General features: G+C 41.7%; 2 protein-coding genes across 9 annotated transcripts in view; both read left to right on the top strand.

Annotated features, from left to right (window-relative positions):
- LOC139384335 (transcriptional enhancer factor TEF-1) overlaps window positions 1–13,653 on the top strand; it is a 62,419-nt gene extending 48,766 nt beyond the window's left edge. For 5 of the 8 annotated variants that reach the window (XM_071129040.1, XM_071129041.1, XM_071129042.1 and 2 more), the window contains 8 exons: window positions 3,596–3,730; window positions 4,004–4,050; window positions 4,377–4,438; window positions 4,617–4,741; window positions 5,966–6,139; window positions 8,937–9,077; window positions 9,733–9,885; window positions 10,525–13,653. In XM_071129040.1, coding sequence (XP_070985141.1) covers window positions 3,596–3,730; window positions 4,004–4,050; window positions 4,377–4,438; window positions 4,617–4,741; window positions 5,966–6,139; window positions 8,937–9,077; window positions 9,733–9,885; window positions 10,525–10,638 — 951 coding nt within the window. In that variant the 3' untranslated portion in view covers window positions 10,639–13,653. Of the gene's footprint in view, window positions 1–841; window positions 854–3,595; window positions 3,731–4,003; window positions 4,051–4,376; window positions 4,439–4,616; window positions 4,742–5,965; window positions 6,140–8,936; window positions 9,078–9,732; window positions 9,886–10,524 lie in introns of all 8 variants that reach the window. The other 3 variants (XM_071129038.1, XM_071129039.1, XM_071129035.1) reach the window with 1 other exon arrangement.
- Window positions 13,654–16,305: 2,652 nt separating this feature from the next.
- LOC139384334 (ras association domain-containing protein 10-like) lies at window positions 16,306–18,030 on the top strand. Its single transcript, XM_071129034.1, has one exon. The coding sequence runs from the start codon at window positions 16,459–16,461 to the stop codon at window positions 17,851–17,853; it is 1,395 nt and encodes a 464-aa protein (XP_070985135.1). The 5' UTR covers window positions 16,306–16,458; the 3' UTR covers window positions 17,854–18,030.
- The last annotated feature ends 6,424 nt before the right edge of the window (window positions 18,031–24,454 follow it).

The raw sequence follows: 24,454 nt of genomic DNA, 5'->3' as shown, positions 1-24,454 counted from the left end.
TGTGTGTGTGTGTGTGTGTGTGTATCAGCCAGCTGTGAATGCCTGGTCTTTCAGGCACAGTGCGTCTGTCTGAGTTAAAACAGCCATCTTTTGTACGGGTCTCTGTCTACTCTCATCTAAAGCAAATTAGAGATCAGCAGCAAAAAGAAAGGCACGCGTCCCCCTCCATTTTACAGGGAACATCTCTGTAAATCTGCTCTGTCTCGTTTTTTATCTGAGACATGTTGAGTGAAATGACAGTCATTATGGTGCCATTCTTTGTGCTACTTCTCTCGAACCATAGCTGACCATAGTGATCAAATTCTCAGACATTCCAAGTCCACCACATTCTCCAAAATGTCCCACCGCACATTATTATCATCCAAGTTTCAGTGTGACAGCAGTGCTAGTTGATTAATGAGTCTGAGGTTCCTGTACCGATACATTATTTCAGTGTAATGTTTTGACAGAGGACCTGGCATGAATACTTCAAAGTGCAGTTTGCTTTGAATACACATTTTTATATTTTATACCATTTAACAATGGTATTTTGTCAGTCAGGGTTTTCTTACATTTTTGTTACGACCAAAGGGTATAATGTCCTAAAATATGATTCAATAGAATTCACATTATTTTGCAAGCATTATTTTTTTATCAAATCTGATTAACTGAAATCTGATTAATTGAATGAAATCATAGAACTTTCACCTACATTGTCAAATTGATTAAAGTGATTCCTAGAAATGCTCGTTGTTATCATCATTGAAATCACAATGCTGTTTGATAAAACATACATTTTTACATCTTGCTAAAGCAAGATAGATTGTAAAATGACAATAAAACCTTGTTTGTTTGCATTCAGGTTACAAGCATGGTAAGTATCAATTATCCGTCCAAGCTCCTGGCTCTGCTCTTGCCAGACCTGTCAGACCTTGAGTATCTTTGCTTCTGCTATAGTACCATAGCTGCTGCTGCAGCCCAGTGACTGTCTAGTCTGTGGGCCTCTGTCATAGTTTCACACCACTGCATCTACAGATACTGTACAGCTCTTGCCAGCATGCTTAACATCAGCTTCTGCATGTGTTCTCATGGGGATCCTAGTTCTGTAGGGATGGGTCAGAAGTCATACTGTATACTGCTCTACCTGTGTTGAGATAAGAAACTACATTTCTGTTTGTTTGTCCTGCTGTGTTAACACAGTAGAAACGGAATGCCATAGATATGGTTTAGCTGGATGGTATACAGCAGACTACTGAGTGGAACTGATGCTAGCGAGTATTTCTCCGTCGTTCCCTCAGCCACTAACTCCCTAACTCACTACTCCTGCTATTGATTAATTAACCTTGCTTAATATCAACATTAAATTAAATGTGATTACATTTTTCTGATACACAAAGGCTGATTGTAGTCCTCATGTATTGTATTGAGCTGAAGCCTTTCATTTTTTTTTAACCAGATAGGCCAGTTGAGAACTGCGACCTGGCCAAGATAAAGCAAAGCAGTGTGACACAAACAACACCGAGTTACACATAGGATAAACAAACGTACAGTCAATAACACAATAGAAAAATCTATAAACAGTGTGTGTAAATGTATTAAGATTAGGGAGGTAAGGCAAAAAATAGGCCATAGTGGCAAAATAATTACAATTTAGCCATTAAACACCGGAGTGATAGATGTGCAGAAGACGAAAGTGCAAGTAGAGATACTGGGTTGCAAAGGAGCAAAAAAAAGTTGGGTGGTCTATTTACAGATGAGCTGTGTACAGGTGCAAGGATCTGTAAGCTACTCTGAAAGCTGATGCTTAAAGTTAGTGAGGGAGATATAAGACTCCAGCGTCAGTGATTTTTGCAATTCGTTCCAGTCATTGCAGCAGAAAACTGGAAGGAAAGGTGGCCAAAGGAGGAGTTGGCTTTGGGGATGACCAGTAAAATATACCTGCTGGAGCACGTGCTACGGGTGGGTGCTGCTATGGTGACCAGTGAGCTGAGATAAGACTTATAGATGACCTGGAGCCAGTGGGTTTGGCGACAAATATGAAGCGAGGGCCAGCCAACGAGAGCATACAGGTCGCAGTGGTGGGTAGAATATGGGGCTTTGGTGACAAAACGGATGGCACTGTGATTATATCCAATTTGCTGAGTAGAGTGTTGGAGGCTATTTTGTAAATGACATCGCCAAAGTCAAGGATCGGTAGGATTGTCAGTTTTACGAGGGTATGTTTGGCAGCATGAGTGAAGGATGCTTTGTTGTGAAATAGGAAGCCAATTCTAGATTTAATTTTGGATTGGAGATGCTTAATGTGAGTCTGGAAGGAGAGTTTACAGTCTAACCAGACACCTAGGTATTTGTAGATGCCCACATACAGTGAGGGAAAATAGTATTTGATCCCCTGCTGATTTTGAATGTTTGCACACTGACAAAGAAATGATCAGTCTATAATTTTGATGGTAGGTTTATTTCAACAGTGAGAGACAGAATAACAACAAAAAAATCCAGAAATACCCATGTCAAAAATGTTATGAATTGATTTGTATTTTAATGAAGGAAATATGTAGAAATGTGTATATTGCTTCCTAACTTCCCTGAAAAGTTGCATATCGCGGGGGCTATTCGATGCTAATGCAGTTCGCCACAGGATGTTTTTGTGCTGGTCAAGGGCAGTCAAGTCTGGAGTGAACCAAGGGCAATATCTGTTCTTAGTTCTACATTTTTTGAATGTGGCATACTTATTTAAGATGGTGAGGAAAGCACTTTTAAAGAATAACCAGGCATCCTCTACTGACGGAATGAGGTCAATATCCTTCCAGGATACCCAGGCCAGGTTGATTAGAAAGGCCTGCTCGCTGAAGTGTTTTATTAGGGGTGGTCGTTTGACCGCGGACCCATTACGGTCGCAGGCAATGAGGCAGTGATCACTGAGATCCTGGCGGAAGACAGCAGAGGTGTATTTAGAGGGCAGGTTGGTCAGGATGATATCTATGAGGGTGCCCGTGTTTACGGATTTAGGGTTGTACCTGGTAGGTTCCTTGATAATTTGTGTGAGATTGAGGGCATCTAGCTTAGATTGTAGGACGGCCGGGGTGTTAAGCATATCCCAGTTTAGGTCATAAGGAGTAGAGTGGGGGGACTTGGTGAGAGGAGCCATGAAAGGAACTCTTAACCAAAGCTTTCGTCCTTCAGACTTAATTTAGTAATTCTATTTGTATGGTTAACTGTGTTCTGTCAGGCAGACAAATCCAACCTTGACATAAGAACTATTGAATTATGTTATATTCAAGGAATAACGGAGAAAGGAGTTATTATTAATCACTCTATTACCTATTCTATATGGTTGGAAGTGTGTTAGTGATAGATTTGTCAACAAGGAAGCATTATTAAGTACATACCTAGACTTACCATTTTCAGGAATTCAATTTACTCTGTGGCACATTCCTTTGAAACAATCCACTTCTTTAATGGCTGCCGCAATATGTTTGCTTTTAACATGCATGCTGTCCGTTGTTGTTGGAGGCGAGTGTGTGTGCTTGTGTGTTTAGAAGTGTGGCTGTTGTTATCACTATGTCCCCCATCTTGCCGTCTGTGAGTGCTAAGCCTTTTGTGATGGCTGTTGAAGGATCAGACCGTGAAGGACAAAGCCCTCCAAAGCATGGCCTCCATGTCATCGGCTCAGATCGTCTCTGCCACCGCCATCCACAACAAGCTGGGCCTGCCAGGCATCCCGCGCCCAGCCTTCCCCGGAGCGGCAGGGGTAAGAGGCCCGCCGGCAACCCACTATCGGTCCACTCAGACCAACACACCACAGAGGGCAGCCACCAGGCCCCCTGCTCCCCAGCCAACACAGCTGACGTCCCATCCAAATCACATTACACACACCAGGGCTTTATGGAAACTGACCACATCTGATAAGCACACAATCAAAACGAATGCTAGTCGAGATAACTACATGTGTTAATTGTGCTGCTTGGAAGTATTTTTCTGTGATGTGTTTGGATGTTTTGTATTGATATATCTAATTCTCTAGTTTTGGCAGGGCATGATATCGACAGCCCAACCTGGATCATCACAAGAGTGAGTATCGTGTTCTATTCTCAGAAAACATGCAACGTGACTGTTTTCCATTTCTCTCCCTCTCTCTGTTTCTCTCTGTCACCCTCTTGCTGTTCCGCTCACTCTCTCGCTCTATATGTCACGTACTCGCCAATATTTTTCTTTGTGGGTGCTGCGGTTGAAGGGTCTATATGTTCCAGAGATAGAAATGAATGGGCTCTCGTACAAATACTTCAGTCAGCCTTCTTTCTTCCTCGCTGCTTGTCAGTAGTGATATATTCAATATGTTGCTCTGTAGATGTTCCAGACCATTGCATTTTTCTAATGGGATCCTCCCTCTGTTTTAGCATCAAGCCGTTCACCCAACAAGCATATCCCATCCAGCCAGGAGTAACAACAACGATTTCCAGTAAGGCTTTCACTCATGCTTACAACCAATTTCCTTTTTTTTCTTAATACGTAGACCTGTGTGTGGCGTTGTTTAAAATCTGACATTATAATGAGTTATGGAGATAAAATTCAGTTTGATGATATGGCAGAGAGAGAGTTGTGTTATCTGAGTGTTGCTCGTGATGGTTGTGATGCAGGTTATGAGCCCACGTCAGCCCCAGCCCCCACAGTCCCAGCGTGGCATGGCCGCTCCATCGGGACATCCAAGCTCAGGCTGGTGGAGTTCTCTGCCTTCCTGGAGCAGCAGAGAGACCAAGACTCAGTGAGTATCAGGGCCCCATACTCATTTATCAGACACTTTTATCCAGAGTGATTTACAGGAGCAATCAGGGTTAAGTGCCTTGCCCAAGGGAACATCAATAAATTTTTCACCTAGTCAGCTCGGGGATTAGAACCAGCAACCTTTTGGTTACTGGCCCAACGCTCTTAACCACTAGGCTACCTGCCGCTACACTGCATATGTATCTTGCATGTACCACTCTACTAGGCTACTCATCACCACTCTACACCACTACACACTGCCACTGACCTATTCGCTGTATCCAGACTGGCACTACCTCAGGGTTATTTATGGGGTTTTAATGTTGAGGGAAAAAATACCCACTCGCTCTTCTTTTTCATGAAAGCATGTAAAAGCATGTCAAGATAGGGAGGGTATTGTCTTGCTCTCATGAGACATAGCTGTCAGTCATTTCCAGCTCTTATCAGCCAGTTCTGGCCCCCTCTCACCACACAGAGGGTCTAGCTGCACACTGTCGAGGATCAAAGAGACGAGAATGAATGCACACTAGATTGAACTCCCTTCGCTAGTTCTGACCGACCATGCACACACACACAGAACACTGGGATTAGGGAAAGTAAGATGGACCACAGACCCATGTCACGTCATGTGAAAAGGCACAAAGACCAGCAGCCCTAAGCTCATGCCTCACATTCTTTATTGTTTGGTTTGGACGTGAGCGATCTGTCTTGGTTTGTCTGCATTCCCCCGAGAATTTTATTTTGTTATTGATATCGCATGACAACAGCCATTAATCTTGTATTTAGCTGAATATTTGAGATGGTTACATGGCCTTAAGGCTAGGCTGGAGAGGCCATGCAGCACTCTGGTACTGAAGTAAAGGGCAACAGTGACTTTGAAATAACCCTCATGATAAGATTTGACTCTCTCACAACCAGAGCATTAGGACAATAGTACAAATTTAATTGTGAAGATATTCCCAGATTTGCTGGCATTCCTCCTTTTTGTCTTATGACTATGTATCTTATTTATATTTTTATATATCATACACATGGAGAACAGACTGACTGGTACTGTAAATTAGAATTTGGCTGAGGATCTCAGTCAGCCAGATGTTCTACAGTTATTGAAAACAGAACACCAATGAACTGAGAGATCAATACTCAAAAGCATTTTTTAAATGATTTACATATGTGTCTTTTTTTATATTAGCTCTGTAAGACCCTCATGTTTACTGTCTTTCAGTACAACAAGCACCTCTTTGTGCACATCGGACAGACGAACCACTCCTATAGCGATGCCTTGCTGGAGTCAGTGGACATTCGTCAGATTTATGACAAATTCCCTGAAAAGAAAGGAGGACTGAAGGAGCTCTTTGGCAAGGGTCCCCAGAATTCCTTCTTCCTCATCAAATTTTGGGTGAGTGTCATGTTGCAAACTATCTGCACTGGTCTGGTGACTGAATAGCACTTGAGTGTGTACAGTAGGCCAGTGTGTTTGTATGAAGAAAGAGGTAAGAAAAGATATGGAGAAGAAAAATCAACTCAAACAGATATTTAAACAAATATGTTCACAGAACTACTTACTATTAATTAGCTTGTGAAATAAAACGGGTGAGATTTAATGCATTTTGGTCTACATTAGTATCTCCATAAAGATATATTGTATATCATTTCTCATGTCGTTTCTGTGGTAAAAAGCATTTCCTGTTTCATCTCCAGTGAATGGGTTTAATCAGAGGCTAAACACTGAAGATGGCTGCAGAATGCATGTTGCTATATTTGGCCTCGCATAGCAGGAGAACTTGTGATCAAAGCGTTCGCTAATTTAGTGTAATATCTCAAAACAATGGAGTGACCTGGTTGCACTCTTAATGGCTGTTTAAACATTGCATGTATTTTAGCCCAATGGAAAATGCTAACTAGCGGCAGCCAACAAAGTGGGCCTCGCCGTCGCAGCCAGAACAGCCCGCTCAAATTCCTTTTGAAGTGACCGGCCAATCTGAATTTCAAATGAAAGGCACAATCTGCACAATAATTAAAGTGTAACTGCTTTGACTAATGAAGGAGGAGGATGCTATAGAAGGAGATGTGCTCTTTTTGTCCCCATAATGAACATGGTGTCCTGGACCTGGATAGCTGCCCTCAGAGCACTGCTCCTTTTCACTAGCATGAATCAGCCTCTTAACATAACTTCATTTAATCTCCTTTATAATCTAGTTCCAAATATGGATTACATTTACATAGTCATTCAGAGGTGGCTAAGAAGTGTTTCATTTATTTAAGACTATCTGTTCACTTGATCACTGATGCCCCACTACAGTGCCTTGCGAAAGTATTCGGCCCCCTTGAACTTTGCAACCTTTTGCCCCATTTCAGGCTTCAAACATAAAGATATAAAACTGTATTTTTTTGTGAAGAATCAACAACAAGTGGGACACAATCATGAAGTGGAACGACATTTATTGGATATTTCAAACTTTTTTAACAAATCAAAAACTGAAAAATTGGGCGTGCAAAATTATTCAGCCCCTTTACTTTCAGTGCAGCAAACTCTCTCCAGAAGTTCAGTGAGGATCTCTGAATGATCCAATGTTGACCTAAATGACTAATGATGATAAATGCAATCCACCTGTGTGTAATCAAGTCTCTGTATAAATGCACCTGCACTGTGATAGTCTCAGAGGTCCGTTAAAAGCGCAGAGAGCATCATGAAGAACAAGGAACACACCAGGCAGGTCCGAGATACTGTTGTGAAGAAGTTTAAAGCCGGATTTGGATACAAAAAGATTTCCCAAGCTTTAAACATCCCAAGGAGCACTGTGCAAGCGATAATATTGAAATGGAAGGAGTATCAGACCACTGCAAATCTACCAAGACCTGGCCGTCCCTCTAAACTTTCAGCTCATACAAGGAGAAGACTGATCAGAGATGCAGCCAAGAGGCCCATGATCACTCTGGATGAACTGCAGAGATCTACAGCTGAGGTGGGAGACTCTGTCCATAGGACAACAATCAGTCGTATATTGCACAAATCTGGCCTTTATGGAAGAGTGGCAAGAAGAAAGCCATTTCTTAAAGATATCCATAAAAAGTGTTGTTTAAAGTTTGCCACAAGCCACCTGGGAGACACACCAAACATGTGGAAGAAGGTGCTCTGGTCAGATGAAACCAAAATTGAACTTTTTGGCAACAATGCAAAACGTTATGTTTGGCGTAAAAGCAACACAGCTGAACACACCATCCCCACTGTCAAACATGGTGGTGGCAGCATCATGGTTTGGGCCTGCTTTTCTTCAGCAGGGACAGGGAAGATGGTTAAAATTGATGGGAAGATGGATGGAGCCAAATACAGGACCATTCTGGAAGAAAACCTGATGGAGTCTGCAAAAGACCTGAGACTGGGATGGAGATTTGTCTTCCAACAAGACAATGATCCAAAACATAAAGCAAAATCTACAATGGAATGGTTCAAAAATAAACATATCCAGGTGTTAGAATGGCCAAGTCAAAGTCCAGACCTGAATCCAATCGAGAATCTGTGGAAAGAACTGAAAACTGCTGTTCACAAATGCTCTCCATCCAACCTCATTGAGCTTGAGCTGTTTTGCAAGGAGGAATGGGAAAAAATTTCAGTCTCTCGATGTGCAAAACTGATAGAGACATACCCCAAGCCACTTACAGCTGTAATCGCAGCAAAAGGTGGCGCTACAAAGTATTAACTTAAGGGGGCTGAATAATTTTGCACGCCCAATTTTTCAGTTTTTGATTTGTTAAAAAAGTTTGAAATATCCAATAAATGTCGTTCCACTTCATGATTGTGTCCCACTTGTTGTTGATTCTTCACAAAAAAATACAGTTTTATATCTTTATGTTTGAAGCCTGAAATGTGGCAAAAGGTCGCAAAGTTCAAGGGGGCCGAATACTTTCGCAAGGCACTGTAGATGGTCATACATTCACAGGTGTAGGTCATTATTTATTTGAGATAAATGACTACTTTCAATCTACACTAACATTTTTCCATTGCATGGTGCATATCCATACAACATTCTGCATTCCATTAAATTGTCATCTCATTGCCCTCTCACTGGAGGGGCAGTATTGTGATGATGGCCATTTTTGGGCTAAAACACATTTCTCTCACCTCATATGGATGAAGAAATGGAACACATTTCTGTCTTACCAACGACTAATATTGTGTTATTTGTGGTTCCCAGGCTGACTTGAACTGCAACATTCAGGATGAAGCAGGGGCTTTCTATGGAGTGACCAGTCAGTATGAGAGCTCCGAGAACATGACAATCACCTGCTCAACTAAGGTGTGCTCCTTTGGCAAGCAGGTGGTCGAGAAGGTGGAGGTAGGTACTCAATCTGTCTTATTGTTTTAAAAAAAGATCATATTCTGTAAATGACATATTCAGTCATCAGTATATGTGGAGGTGGAAAGAAGCGCACACCTGGTCAGGTGAGGTTCTCAGGTGAGCCGCACACTCTAGGAGTTCAGATGAAATCATTTATTACCAACGTTTCGACAGACAAGCTGTCTTCATCAGTGTTTAATGACAAACACTGCGGGTCACTAGTTTATGTAGTTTGGAAGGACACACTCAGGTGTCTGTAATCCTGGCCAGCTGTTGCATGATTTCATTGGTCGATTTACAAATATCAATAGAACATATAAAAAAAGCATGAATGGATAACATACGATCATAGATACAATTAGGCTACATCGTATAGGCCTACAAACCACTTTTATTTACAATGGATAACAAAAACACAAGCATCACAGGAATGACTTCAGATCAAACTCTATGATGAGACCGAAGGGAGCGAGGGTCTTTAAATTAAAGATCCAGGCGGTCTCTTGTTTTAACAATAAATTGTCAAGGTCACCCCCTCTCCTAGGGAGAGTGACGTGTTCGATGCAGATATAGTCATGGTATACAGTATGTGTGACATAGCTATCAGTATATGCGGCACACATTTCTGGATGTTGGTTCTCTCTCTCCCCAGACGGAGTATGCCCGGTTTGAGAACGGACGCTTTGTGTACAGGATAAGCCGGTCTCCCATGTGTGAATACATGATCAACTTTATCCACAAGCTCAAACACCTGCCTGAAAAATACATGATGAACAGTGTCCTGGAGAACTTCACCATTCTATTGGTAAGGATTACTTCTTGTCCTGTCCGTCCTACTACTGCTTCCTTAAGCAGGCAATTACAAAAGCCAGTCTCCCACTACTCTAACCTGTGGCTAGGACCCTCCCTTTCCTTTATCCTAGCTTTCTGCTGGGCGCCTTTGGCTCCAGCGAACCTGAAAAGAGGAGCTCTGACTGGGGCCTGAGATGAGCCTCGCTCCCTGCTCCTGCATTCCTAACATTCCACAGGGGATGGAATGCAGTGTGAGGAGCCTTATCATCTGCAGGGGAGAGGAAGGGAGGAGGGGAGGGGAGCGATCAGAGGGGGTGGGGACCCCTGTTATTAGCCATCACATGGGGGCTTAAAGTCCTATTCTCCACTGCAGAGAGAGCTCTTTTTAATGCATGTGTGGGTGTGCACTCTCAACCCTGCCCCGGTTTGGTTTGTTTCATTTTTCTCACCCACTCCTTTAAATTCCTTAGATTTACAAATGGACTTGTTTTTGTCACACTGTTTGCTGATTGACATCTGTCCGTGGGCCTTTTAACATCGGAAAGTCCTTTTCCTGAGACCCATATTCCTCTCCAGAGACTGCTCATTGCATTACAGGGAGGGGGATTGCGTTAGGTCCGAATGACTAACATGACATTTCCGTCTCTTCCAGGTGGTGACGAACAGGGACACACAGGAGACTCTGCTGTGTATGGCGTGTGTGTTTGAGGTGTCGAACAGCGAGCACGGTGCCCAGCATCATATCTACCGATTGGTGAAGGAATGAGACTCCTGAACCCCTGAATCCTCCCTTTACATAGACTAAAGAACCTCAAAACAAAGTGACAGTGCCTCTAGCTGAAAATCACACATGCACTGCTTTTCGGTCACATTTTGGGCGAGGCCTATTGTTATTCGTTTCTTTGTATATTAATGTATGTATTTGATGTTTGACTGCAGCTGTGAATTGCGGTACAGTTGTTCTATGTTTTGATACAGGATAAGTTCTTCATTTTAAGGATGGCAAGTCAATCTTTGTTTGTAGGATGTACATATAAAATAGGCAGTATATAAGGAATCTGTTGGTTGGGTTTAATTTGGTCAACAGACAGTATGTGTATGTTGTCTACTTCCTCTTTGATCTTGTAATGTACACTTAGAAAACACTAGAAAGATGTTGTCTGTTCCCCATGGGTTCTGTAAACGATGTGTATATATGTAGTTGATTTGTGAGCGTATAGGTCACAGGAGGTTGGTGGCACCTTAATTGGGGAGGACGGGCTTGCGGTAACGACTGTAGTGGAACCAGTGGAAGGGTATCAAATACATCAAACACATTGTTTCCAGGTGCTTGATGCCATTCCATTTGCTTCGTTCTGGCCATTATTATGAGCCGTCTTCCCTTCACCAGCCTCCTGTGGTATAGATATACAAACCGTACATACACACTTGACCAATTGGTTTTCCAAAGAAAAGCATTTTTTAAAAAAACATTTTGGGGATAATAAAATTGCTACACGAAAGTTAGTCGAAGGCAGGTGATTGTGGGCACCATAATAGTGAAGTTATTGCTTTACAAAAACATCTGTTTCTTTCAGGGAAATAAGATACCGATCCCTGTGGACAATCCACGGTCTTAGACACTAACAGCAGAATGAATGCACTGTGATTACACTACAGACGCCTAGTTCAACCTGTGTCTCTGCCTCAGACAGGGCTCACACGTCTTACATTGCAATAAGGAAACCATACATCTGTCCTGTTCCAGTGTCCGACTGAGTCATTCAAATGGATTTGATTCTAAAAACATGAAAGCACTACTTTAGCTACTCTGAGTGGACTGCCACCTTGTCCTAAGCACTTGGTTCCCCTTCTAGGACATGCCAATTTTAACTTGTACCTTTTTCATTTAGGATGTGTGATTTAAGGTTTTAGGATATCCTGAAATAACCATGAGAAAATGGATCACTTCTTAGACAGCGGGCTGTGTTCAGTATGCAGTTTCATTGCCTCTAAACAGATGATGCATTTTTTCTGGCCATTGCAGTGTAATTTCTACTAAGTTCTAGCCAGTGTCGCTGCCTTTACGTTTACACCACCCCATGAATCTGTGGCCTACACCAATTCCGAGCCTTAAACATGTTACGGACGTGTGAATTCCAAAAGATGCCACTAAAGCTGTGATCTCTTTCCTAAGCTGGGTGACTAATTTTCACATTTTGTAGGAATTCACCTACAGTACAATCTGCCAAAGTGTAACAGTGTACAGTGCCTTATTGTATGGTGTCAAACTGGCCTTGGTTCACTTTTAAGAATGTATTTTGTTTTTAACACGCACAAAAAATATATAAAATCACTCACCAATATACATATTGGTACAAAATTTTACCACAAACATGCGAGTTGAACTGAGTTACTTTTTAACATAAATAAGAACTGACTTTGCCTTTCCTGTTCTGAAAGACCAAAAATACAGAGATACATACGATCTCTAGTCATGTCCTGCACTGTAGCATGGAAGTGCCTTTGGTTTAAAATCTCCAGCAATGAAAATAGTAAATAATTATGAATTAAGTGTTGCTAAACCAAAAAGAGATGTAATGACACCAATCACCACATTGCCTTGCTGAAGGTTTGTACTAGATGACAAGGGACAATGAGTGAGTCGATCAATGGTGAAATAAATGATATATTAATATAATTTGGTTTTAAGAAATGATCTGTTAAGAAGAGTACCTGTACTATACATGTGTGTAAAGTTATAGTCTGTGAAAGGCCTGTTTGACCAGACAGCAACTGATAGAATGGAGGATGGTGACTCGTTCCAGCAGCTGTGAAGTCACATAGGCTTACAACTTTACCTTAAGAAGAGATGTTTCCTGATTCTTACTAAATTATTTATGGGAACGTCTCATTCTGAATCATTGCAGAAAATGTTTCTGGTGGATACAGACAAAGTTGGTTCAATTGCTCAGTATTTTTGCTACAGCCCTATGGAGACTGGAGTTCAGTAGGCATATGTATTTTTCCTTTGTTAACTGTTTTATCTCCATTTTTGCCCTGTGTACTAGTTCACGTTTATGAATTACTTACTGAGGTGTTCCTGTTTTATTGTTCTACGTGTATATAATGGTTTGTGATTACATTTTGGGTATATTCCAAGCCCCAAGAGGGTGGTGATGCTGTTACTGCTACACTGCTGGTACATTTGACATGTCAGTTCCAGGCTGGAACAGCTGACTGTACCTCCCATGTCTCTGGGGACCAGAAGACTGTTGCCTTTGATCAGATGAATTGTCTAGAGGACACTCTGAATAAAATGGACACAAAGCATAATAACAGAATCTCGACACAAACATATCAGCAGTTTAGCTCTTGTTGTTATTTGTTTGTAATTTTGTCTAAATGTAGGTACTGGTACCTTTTTTGTTGGTTATTACCATTTTAAGATGTTGGCTTTAAAGTGAACTTTTCCATAGTTCAGATAGTATCATAAAAACAACTATTGGGTTTGTGTGCAGACATTTTCTTTGTAAAAAAAGGTGCTTTGTATAAAATGATATATCCTGGCTTTTCTTGGTACAGAAGTGTGATAACTTTTCATATCCACGACAGTAACGCGTTGGAGCAAGGGACAGAAAACAAAACCTGCTATGTGTATGTGTTCTCTACTGCATATGGTCTTGTCTTTGCTCCGTAACATTTTGATGCCTTCTTGATAAAGTGGTCAATATTTTGTAGCTTTCTAGATACTTTGTATGTATACAATATTGAAGTTAAATAAATCAGGAAAAATATGGTCTCCCTTTTTATTCTGTGATCAACTGACAGTGAGAATGTAAAAAAAAAACAGTTGGGAGCATCTCCAAATGAATACTTAAAATCTAACTAAACCTTTAGATTACAAAACATAATATGTAAGAACACATCAGCTGTACTAACCACAATTACACACCAGAGGGAGCCATTCCCTGGCTTTTGTATTGGTGCCAGCCTTGTTACAATGTCTCCATGTGGCAGTATTTTCAATTATGAAACTAGATTTCATAATCTGGGACAACAATTTACAAAAGAAGTCTCTATAACAACAACAATGAAGCCACTTAGAAAGGCTGCACTCTTTGATAAAGATTGTTTACATTTAACAGACACTCTTATCTAGAGCGAGTTGCAGGTGGAATTAGGGGTAAGTGCCTTGCTCAAGGGCACATCAACAGATGGTTAGAATCCCCCAGCCGACTACATGAACAAACACCCTTTCAGTTACTGGGCCAAAGCTCTTAAGGTTCCGCTAGGCTAGCTGCCGCCCAATGTTATTATCCCTAGAGCAAAGCCCTCTCACAGCTAAAGTTCTGTGCTTCGTTCATTTTGAATAAGATCTAGCATGACTATTGCACTTAATTATATATATTTTTGTGAATAACTTATGAAGCATTAGTGTCATTGTAAAATGTATCACTTTCCTTTTTGAATAACAGTTATCATGGGTAACACTGAATGCTAACACCAGATGGAGCTATTGTCAAATGAAAAACTTGTCCATTGGACCAACCTAAAATAGACTGATGGCCACGGTGCTGCTGTTTAGCTGTTGCACTGACATGCTCATTCTGTAACACTGTTGTAAAAAGTGATAACAAATTTCAACCTGGAGCCTAGGTATGTCTATTGCTCTCTCATTCACTCACTCACACATCGATTATACCTTGTAATGGTTTTACGTTGTAATGACTGTGACATCAGTAGTTTTGTGTGCTTAAATAATCAGAGACGGAACAACTCGCCCGTCTACAGAATGTCCTCTCCCTATCCTCTCTCTCCACTGACACTGTCCACATAATATCTAACAGATGTGTGTCTGTCTGTCTGGCTCATGTGTGTGAGAGGATCTGATTATGGAGACATGTTTAAATCCATGCACAGTGCACCAGTGTAATCTTCCCAGGGGTCAGAGCCCTGACAGATTTGGACTACTACACTTCCTGTTTCCAGGGAGGCTTTTACGCAGCTGTATCTGAGTACAAGAGGAATAATACTGGACACTCATAATGGGTGTGAAATGTGTAGCTGTGTAGCTGTCCTCACTTGACAGGTACCAGCAGGGGGACAGAATGTCTCTCTAATTCCAGATAAATCCTTGAGCTCAAGTTTAGAACGCTGCCTTCTGAATGAACCAGGAAGTGATCATCTCATTCGGCACAGACGTCATTTCAACGTCTAGTTTTGGTTTACATTTGGTTGAGTCGTCATCGAATGAGAATTCAACGTAAAATCAACAAAGAATGTCACCATGTCATTAGATTTAGGTGGAAAAAAGATGACATTCCCTTATGTTTCCCACGTTGGTTCAACATCATCACAACTAATTGTTTTTGTTGAAATGACGTGGAAACAACATTGATTCAACCTGGCAATGTACTGTGGAACCACGAAGCTGGCTCAATACAATTGTTTTTATTTTACCATCTGTTTGTTTGTCAGTCAAGTGACATATGTGTGTCACCCAGAGAAGATGCAAGGTGCAATCTATGAGGCTACAGCCTCCTATGCAGATGTGTGTAAATTAGTCTTATTTTGTACACTGCATGCTAATGTCTTTGGTTTAAAAAAGTATAGATGCTCAGCAGTAAGATAACATCTTCTGATTTAGGGATGTCAGTACCTTAATTCACTCCTCCCATTGTCACTATTTGAAGTGTTGCACAACCCCCAGGACTGTGCATTTCTGTTGGCATCATCCAAGGCACCACATGATGTAATATGATGTTTACCTGAGTGGTGAAATGAAAAATGAATAGGCCTACACATTGGGTCTCATTCATAAACATTTACTACAGTAAATTATTATAAATTAATATTAGTAATAATAATACACGTGCATTTATACAATTATAATTCTAAGTATTTTTCGAATTTTACATATCAGTACTATTATTGATGTGGTAGTTATTGTTATCATTATTAGTTGTAGTATTAGTCGTTTGTTGTTGTTATTCATGGATAATAGTGTTGTTATTGTTATTGGGGTGGTAGGTAGCCTAGTGGTTATACCGTTGGGCCATTAACCGAAAGGTTGCTAGATCGAATGCCAGAGCTGACAAGGTAAAAATCTGTCGTTCTGCCCCTGAACAAGGCACTGTTCCGAGGCCGTCATTATAAATAAGAATTTGTTCTTAACTGACTTGCTTAGTTAAATACACATTGTTATCACGTTTTATCAAAATACGCAGTCAGGTCCCCTGGAGAGTAACAAACTGTATGGGCGGTGTTACTTGTAGAGTTTTGAAACTGTACAGTTGTCATGTGATCAAATCAGAGCGAGTCTCCCGTTGTAAGCACAGCGCGCAAAGAGCGCAGTTGAGTGTGCTTACTTGGACACAGAGCAAACAGCGACAGCAAGGACTTCCCATACGCTACCAACTACTTGAGGGAACACGTAAAATGAACAATTTATCTCAGAATGTTGGATGTTGCTTTTTATTCTAACGTATGCGGATGTACAATTAATTTAGCACTTAAATGACAAAACTCTTTTACAATCCGTTTCCATCCTCAAAAAACGTAATTTGAATAGTTATCTAAAGGGGAAAAGGTTTAGTTTTAGTTTATGATGGAGTCCAAGGAAAGTAAGATATCTGTATGGGTTTGCCGAGAGGAGAAGCTTGTCTCCGGACTGTCAAAGCGCACCACCTGTGCAGATGTGGTCAATGTGCTCCTAGAGGATCAAAACTTGCAACAATGTGTCTCTGTAGCCATGCTCTCGGGATCACCCCAGTCCTATTGCATCGTAGAAAAATGGAGAGGATCTGAGAGAATTTTGCCCAATAAAACGAAGATCCTTCGACTTTGGGGCGCGTGGGGAGAGGAACAGGAGAACGTGCGGTTTGTGTTGGTTAAAAATGAGGCTTTTTTGGCTAACCATGGACCCCGGAGCGCAGAGGCCCGTGTGGTGCTCAGCAAGGAGAGCCCGTGCATTTACAAGGGGACAGCAAGAGCCACCATGGGCTTCTCACCCGAGAAACAACGTCGGATTGTTAGGAAAGCTTTCAGAAAGTTGGATAAAATAAATAAAAAGAAGGCGCAAACCGTGTCCAATGATGCGCCCACTGGGGAGAAAATGGAAACTTTGGTTCACCTGGTCATATCCCATGACCACACAATCCGCCAACAGATCCAGAGAATTAAAGAACTGGACAGAGAGATAGAAATGTATGAAGCTAAAGTTCATTTTGACAGGATGAAAATGCATGGGATTAATTACGTGCAGGACACATACTTAGTGGGTGCGCATTCTGAAGGGCTCTCCAAGCAGGAGGGTGAGAAGCCGTGCTCGGCGGAGGCTGTTGCCCAGTTTGAGGAGTATGCCCAACGGTGTGAGGAGGTGGTTAGACTTCAGGATGAATTGGCTGAGCACGAAGCGCTCCTGGACAGCATTACTGTGGAGATCCAAGAGGAACTGAATCAGAGGTGGATGAAGCGAAGGCAAGAGGAGCTGTCAAGTAAAGAGGTGAAACCCAGCGCGGTAGATACCGCTATGTGGGTATCAACAACCCATGCGACACACACAGACACTTTAGCCCTCGAGGCTGATACATCATTCGATAACGATTTGCTTCTGGAGGAGGAGAGGATCAAAACGCAGCTGGATACTAGTTTATACATTGGACTGCGCTTGAACACGGATTTGGAGGCTATTAGGAATGATTTGAATGTAACCCAGGATATTTGGGGGGCGAAAGAAAAGGAGATACGGGATTTGCTGGAGAAAGTGAACTCGTTGTATATAGAGGATGACGAGACACCAAGCGAGGACAATGACTGCAACTCTGTGGTTACTGAGGCAGCAATGATGCGTCCCCTGGAGACGAAAAGCGAGTGGGTGGAGCAAGCCAGGGGGCTTTCAAAGACATGCAATGCCAACGATGACGACTCAGACACTGGCCTGAGCTCCATGCACAGTCAGGACTCGGATAACCCACCTGTGTGCGAGTCATTGGTATAAATTGCCAGGATGCTTCAAATTCTATTGACAATTATGGGACACAATTACTGTATGTCTAACAACTCAGGGATCTGACATAGAGTATATCCCCACAATGAACAACACAATACAATGTATTAAAAAATGTCCCAAAATGTATTGACTAATATGTAGTTTACAGAGTCAAAATACTTGATCACTTATATATACGCACTTATAGCTATTCACATATTTTGCTGCCTTTTCTCTATAAAAAAAACCCGTGCCAGGATAAGACAACTCAGTGTTATTGGTCAGATTATTATTGGTTAATTAAGGAATGGAAGTCTTTGTGTTTGCAAGACTAAACAGACTTAAAATAGACCATGCTAAATGTAACACTGCACAAGTGCTAATTCTGGTTGGAATGTGATTTTGTGGACACACTGATTGATGAGTCTTAAATATGAAGGGTGTATGACATACTAAAATAAACATAATTTACAAAGCGTATGTGCAATTGCTTCATTGAAATGTGCAGAAAATGACTTTGCCTTGCCTAATCAATACTAAGTCTGCAAATTGTATGCATCAGGAAAGAGTTTGGGAAGAGTGAAAAGTATAGGATGATGTTAAACCATGTATGTGTGTGTGTGTGTGTGTGTGTGTGTGTATGTATGTGTGTGTGTGTGTATGTGTGAGAGTGTGTGGATGCATGCATCACTGTGTGTGTGTGTGTGTGTGTGTGTGTGTGTGTGTGTGTGTGTGTGTGTGTGTGTGTGTGTGTTCATGCCCTTGCTTGCATGTGTGCTTGAGAGAGACGGTGGGTAGGGTAAGGGGTGGCATGCAGCGTTACGCAATGGGATGAAAACTCCAAGCAGATGCTGGGCTCACACAGAGTAAACCAGAGCCTGTACAGTACATAACGGATCAGGGATACATACAGGACGTTTGTGCCCCAGTGTGAGTGAGAAAGGCCAGGGAAGGCATGAAGGATTTGGGCTCATATCCATGGGCGTCAGGCGATTCCAGGGGTGAAAACTTCCTCTGACATAAACCACACAGGGAGAAGCAGCAGAGATGCCTTTGACAGAGAGACACAGTAGTATGGCATTACATTGCATTTCCCCACAATAGCGAGTGTGAGGCTTGCTGTCTGGCCCAGGTGGGGTATCGCATGATGCTACTGTATTTCACTGTTGACTGGTCTTCAGTCAGGCTTCAGATCCAGTCCCTCTTAGCCAGGGTCTCATAAGAGGATCACCCCCCCCCCCCCCCCCCCCCCCCCCTACTGTACCCCTGCTATAGTGTACTCTTAACACATCCCTGAACACTAGATCAAACCAGCATCAGCTGTAATCAGAGGCTGGGTGTTGTCTGTTGAGCAGTGTGAGGATTGTAGCTATAAAACCAGAGCTGCAGATGCATTCAGACTGTCACAAATAACATCATCAGGTTTGTTTGTGAAGCTAATGTCAGAGCATTACCTCTGGCTCTACTTCACGTTTATTTATGCGGAACACTTAACAGATATTAACATTTAAATCATTCAGATGATATTGTTATTACATATGTATAAGCTACAGAATTTCATAACAGGGTGTAATTTGCTCCAATGGCCCAAATAGTATCTGTCTTTCTATCACAGCCAGTAAACATCTGGACTAAAGTATTACCTCACCTCGGGTTGGGCAGGGTAATCATGGATTAAAGCAACATACTGTACGTTTGGCCAATAGCCTTTCCAGATGACAAAATTATAAAAGATTATAATAAGGCTGGATTATAATGTGGGTCGAAGACCAGTCATAATGAAAACCTCCAGTCTCAATGGTAGGGCTACTTTTTTTTCTATAACCATGCTATTTCAGAAATGATTTTAGAATTCCAATCACTCTCAATTATATTAAATCTGTTCAGAAATTGATATTAGCATGCCACCAGCACACCACTGAATGAACTAGTATGTGATCTGCATGCATTAGTGGATGCACTCAGAGGTCACAACAGATAGAGAATGCTAATCCCTTTTAAATGTCAGTCCAGAAACACTTGCTAGAGTTTATGGGAACCTCTCGTACCCTCCTCAGTAATAAAGTCAAGGATCTGTGACGCACCAGAGAGGAGGAATGCTGTAAAACTCCCTTCCTGGCTTTGCAGGCTCAGGAACACATAGTGTATGTCTTCCACTGATATACACTATAGGGGCTAGGTTAGATTTTTACTCACACAAGAATGGCCACCCAACTAGTATGACATTTTACTGTTGTTGTAACTTATGTCACTATTTTCATGAGGCTCTCTTCACACACACACACACACACACACACACACACACACACACACACACACACACACACACACACACACACACACACACACACACACACACACACACACACACACACACACACACACACACACACACACACACACACACACACACACACACACACACACACACACACACACACAAAGTATACATGATCATTTTTATATGAATTCTACAAGCCCTTCAAAGGAGTGTGGGAAAGTGAGTAACACGGTGGTGACTGAACTGTAGCTTTGGGGAGGAGGTGTATTTAGAAGGAGGTTCTCAGGGGGCTCCTTCATCTCTCCAACAGCAAACAGGACGCAATTACTGCCATGTCTTTGATCCTTCATCAATCTCTTCCACTCCCCTGCACCGAGCACTGAGCCCCCACCCCCTCTAATGAAGCCCTGCCCCACTGACTCCCTGCAACTCCTTCCCCTGTCCTGAACGAGGCAGGTATCTATCAATGGATGATAATGACAGGTACTCTAACTCCACCCCTCCCATAAATACTTCATTACTGCAGTGTGAGGAGAGGACGGGGCTATTATTGTTGACCCAGGTGGTCCTGGTTTCAGATAGTCTGAACCATAACCTTCTCTTTACACAGGGACAGAACCAGACCAGATAAACACTTGATTTTCTCCCGCTTTATTACTTGCTCTCTCTCTCGCCCACACACAGAGAGAGAGAGAGAGAGAGAGAGAGAGAGAGAGAGAGAGAGAGAGAGAGAGAGAGAGAGAGACAGAGAGAGAGAGAGAACTACCACACTATCAGAACTCCAATATTTGAAGGTTCAATGACTCCAGAGTAGATTAACCCAAAATAGGGCGCAGGTGTCAATCAAGTCATGGTCATGGGACACTGCCTTGCTCGGGGGGCTGTTTGTTTTGTTTTAAACAAGAGGGAGAAAAAAATGTCAGTGCCAAACTGACTTTCCAGACCAATAAGCAAGGCTCCAGCATGCTGACACTCACTACAATCATCCATTTCCCTGATTTGGCTGCTTTACAGTAGGATATAATTTATATTTGGTACTCAGAGCCATTGAACATTGTATACAGGAGCCATGACAACAACATACAAGCCAAGCACAGCATGCATGCAGCCACGAAAGCACCCGCATCCATAAGCATACACAGCATACTGAGCACACTAACTCAAAAGGAGAAACTACTTGGGGTGTTTCCACATTTTCTTTTGTTTCTAACATCCTGGAGTAGGAGTCCACTGTTGGCTTAAATATTGACCAGATTGCCCAGGTTCGTATGACGCTCTGATTTTCCACCATATACAGTCGGCTACTTTGGTGGTTCCAGCAGTTTTCCTACAAAGACGGATTATAGCTCAACTAAACTCCTTACTGTATGGATTATAGCTAAACTAAACTCCTTACTGTATGGATTATAGCTAAACTCCTTACTGTATGGATTATAGCTAAACTAAACTCCTTACTGTATGGATTATAGCTAAACTAAACTCCTTACTGTATGGATTATAGCTAAACTCCTTACTGTATGGATTATAGCTAAACTAAACTCCTTATTGTATGGATTATAGCTAAACTAAACTCCTTACTGTATGGATTATAGCTAAACTAAACTCCTTACTGTATGGATTATAGCTAAACTAAACTCCTTACTGTATGGATTATAGCTAAACTAAACTCCTTACTGTATGGATTATAGCTAAACTAAACTCCTTACTGTATGGATTCCTAGATACCACACACACTGTAAACCAACCAGTGTTTAGTATACACACTGTACCTGTATATAGTAGGTATCCAGTGTCAGGTGTTGGATCTGAGACATAGCAGCAGTATACTTTACTGCCTCCATCCTGGAAGCCTGGCAGGAGGTTCTCTGTTTTACATGTTTGATTATGATTGGATAAAACAAAACCAGAGGACTAACAAATGGCTATTCAATATTTTCAATGTATCGTATAAATGCACAGAGATGCTAGGAGAAAGTTCTGTAATTATTTTGGGATGTCTAATGAGAACCTCAAGGTTATAATGCAGACAAAGCCTATTATAGCACAATGCACTTCTTCCGTGGTCTCCAACTGCTCTTAAACACTAGTAAAACCAAATGCATGCTTTTCAACCGTTCGCTGCCCACACCCGCCCGCCCGACTAGCATCACTACTCTGGACGGTTCTAACTTAGAATATGTGGACAACTACAAATACCTAGGTGTCTGGCTAGACTGTAAACTCTCCTTACAGACTCATATCCAAAATAAAATCTAGAATCGGCTTCCTATTTTGTAACAAAGCCTCCTTTACTCACGCTGCCAAACATACCCTTGTAAAACTGACCATCCTAACGATCCTCGACTTCGGCGATGTCATTTACAAAATAGCTTCCAATACTCTTCTCAGCAAACTGGATGCAGACTATCACAGTGCCATCCGTTTGTCACCAAATGCCCCATATACCACCCACAGCTGCGACCTGTATGCTCTAGTCGGCTGGCCCTCGATACATATTCGTCGCCAGACCCACTGGCTCCAGTTCATATACAAGTTGATGCTAGGTAAAGCTCCGACTTATCTCAGCTCACTGGTGACGATAACAACACCCACCCGTAGCATGCGCTCTAGCAGGTATATTTCACTGGCCATCCCCAAAGCAAACACGTCCTTTGGCCGCCTTTCCTTACAATTCTCTGCTGCCAATGACTGGAACGAATTGCAAAAATCGCTGAAGTTGGAGACATATTTCCCTCACTAACTTTAAACATCAGCTATCTGAGCAGCTAACCGATCGCTGCCGCTGTACATAGCCCATCAGTAAATAGCCCACCCAATCTACCTACCTCATCCCCATATTGTTTTTATTTACTTTTCTGCTCTTTTGCACACCAGCTACTTGCACATCATCATCTGCTCATCTATCACGCCAATGTTAAATTGCAACTACCTCGCTCCTATGGCCTATTTATTGCCTTACCTGCTCACGCCATTTGCACACACTGTATATAGACTTTCTTTTTTCTATTGTGTTATTGACTGTATGCTTGTTTATTCCATGTGTAACTCTGTGTTGTTGTTTGTGTTGCACTGCTTTGCTTTATCTTGGCCAGGTCGCAGTTGTAAATGAGAACTTGTTCTCAACTGGCCTACCTGGTTAAATAAAGGTGAAATAAAATAAAAATTAAATATTGGATGAAGAGTGTACGAGAGCATTAAAAGTATTCTTTCTAAGTTGACTAAGTAAGTCACACAAGCATGTTGGTATGTACGTTTATGGTGTAGAACATAAGACCAGAGGGGTGTTATGTTCAGATCATGCACAATACTTCCACTGAGTTTTAGCTTCTATCTCAAGGCCATCAGACTGTTAAACAGCCACCACTAACATTGAGTGGCTGCTGCCAACATACTGACTCAACTCCAGCCACTTTAATCATGGGAATTGATGGAAATGGATATAAAATATATCACTAGCCACTTTAAACAATGCTACTTAATATAATGTTTACATACCCTACATTACTCATCTCATATGTATATACCCTACTCTATATCATCTACTGCATCTTTATGTAATGCATGTTTCACTTGCCACTTTAAACTATGCCATTTTGTTTACATACCCTACATTACTCATCTCATATGTATATACTGTACTTGATACCATCTACTGCATCTTGCCTATGCCGTTCTGTACCATCACTCATTCATATCTTTATGTACATATTCTTTATCCCTTTACACTGTGTGTATAAGGTAGTAGTTTTGGAATTGTTAGGTTAGATTACTCGTTGGTTATTATGGCATTGTCGGAACTAGAAGCACAAGCATTTCGCTACACTCACATTAACATCTGCTAACCATGTGTATGTGACAAATAAATTTGATTTGATTTGAGTTAGAAAACTTTTATCCAACACAATACTTCCATTGAGTTTTAGTTAGAAAACTTTTATCCAACATCAAAGATACTTGATAACCATAAAATGGGATCTGATACTTTGACAGCAATTAGCGTTGAGACCAGACACTATCCATAAGGAACCTATTCATGTGTGTTATTCACCCACAGGTACATCACCCATCCACCTCTCTATTGTTACCTGCTCTGATATCTCTCACCTTACACTACTAGTACAGACCTGGGATGGAGTGGTGATACTGTAACAAACTGCCCAGACAACCAGAGAGAGAACAGACATATATCTGTAAGATCTAGACAGCCACCCTGACGTTCCCAGTCTAAACAAATATATTGGAAAATACTGTTTCATAGTTTGATTCCTTTGTGTTTGCATAGTTGACAAAGGCAGACACTCCAGCGGACTTATGAACATGTCAGAGGGC

Source organism: Oncorhynchus clarkii, chromosome 26 (genome assembly GCF_045791955.1).
Source record: "Oncorhynchus clarkii lewisi isolate Uvic-CL-2024 chromosome 26, UVic_Ocla_1.0, whole genome shotgun sequence".
Taxonomy (NCBI): Eukaryota; Metazoa; Chordata; class Actinopteri; order Salmoniformes; family Salmonidae; genus Oncorhynchus; species Oncorhynchus clarkii.
This window is presented reverse-complemented; position numbering and strand designations above follow the sequence as displayed.

What these genes read in the sequence shown, in the direction of transcription:
- LOC139384334 (XM_071129034.1), top strand. Translation starts at nt 16,459, where the DNA reads ATGATGGAGTCCAAGGAAAGTAAGATATCTGTATGGGTTTGCCGAGAG.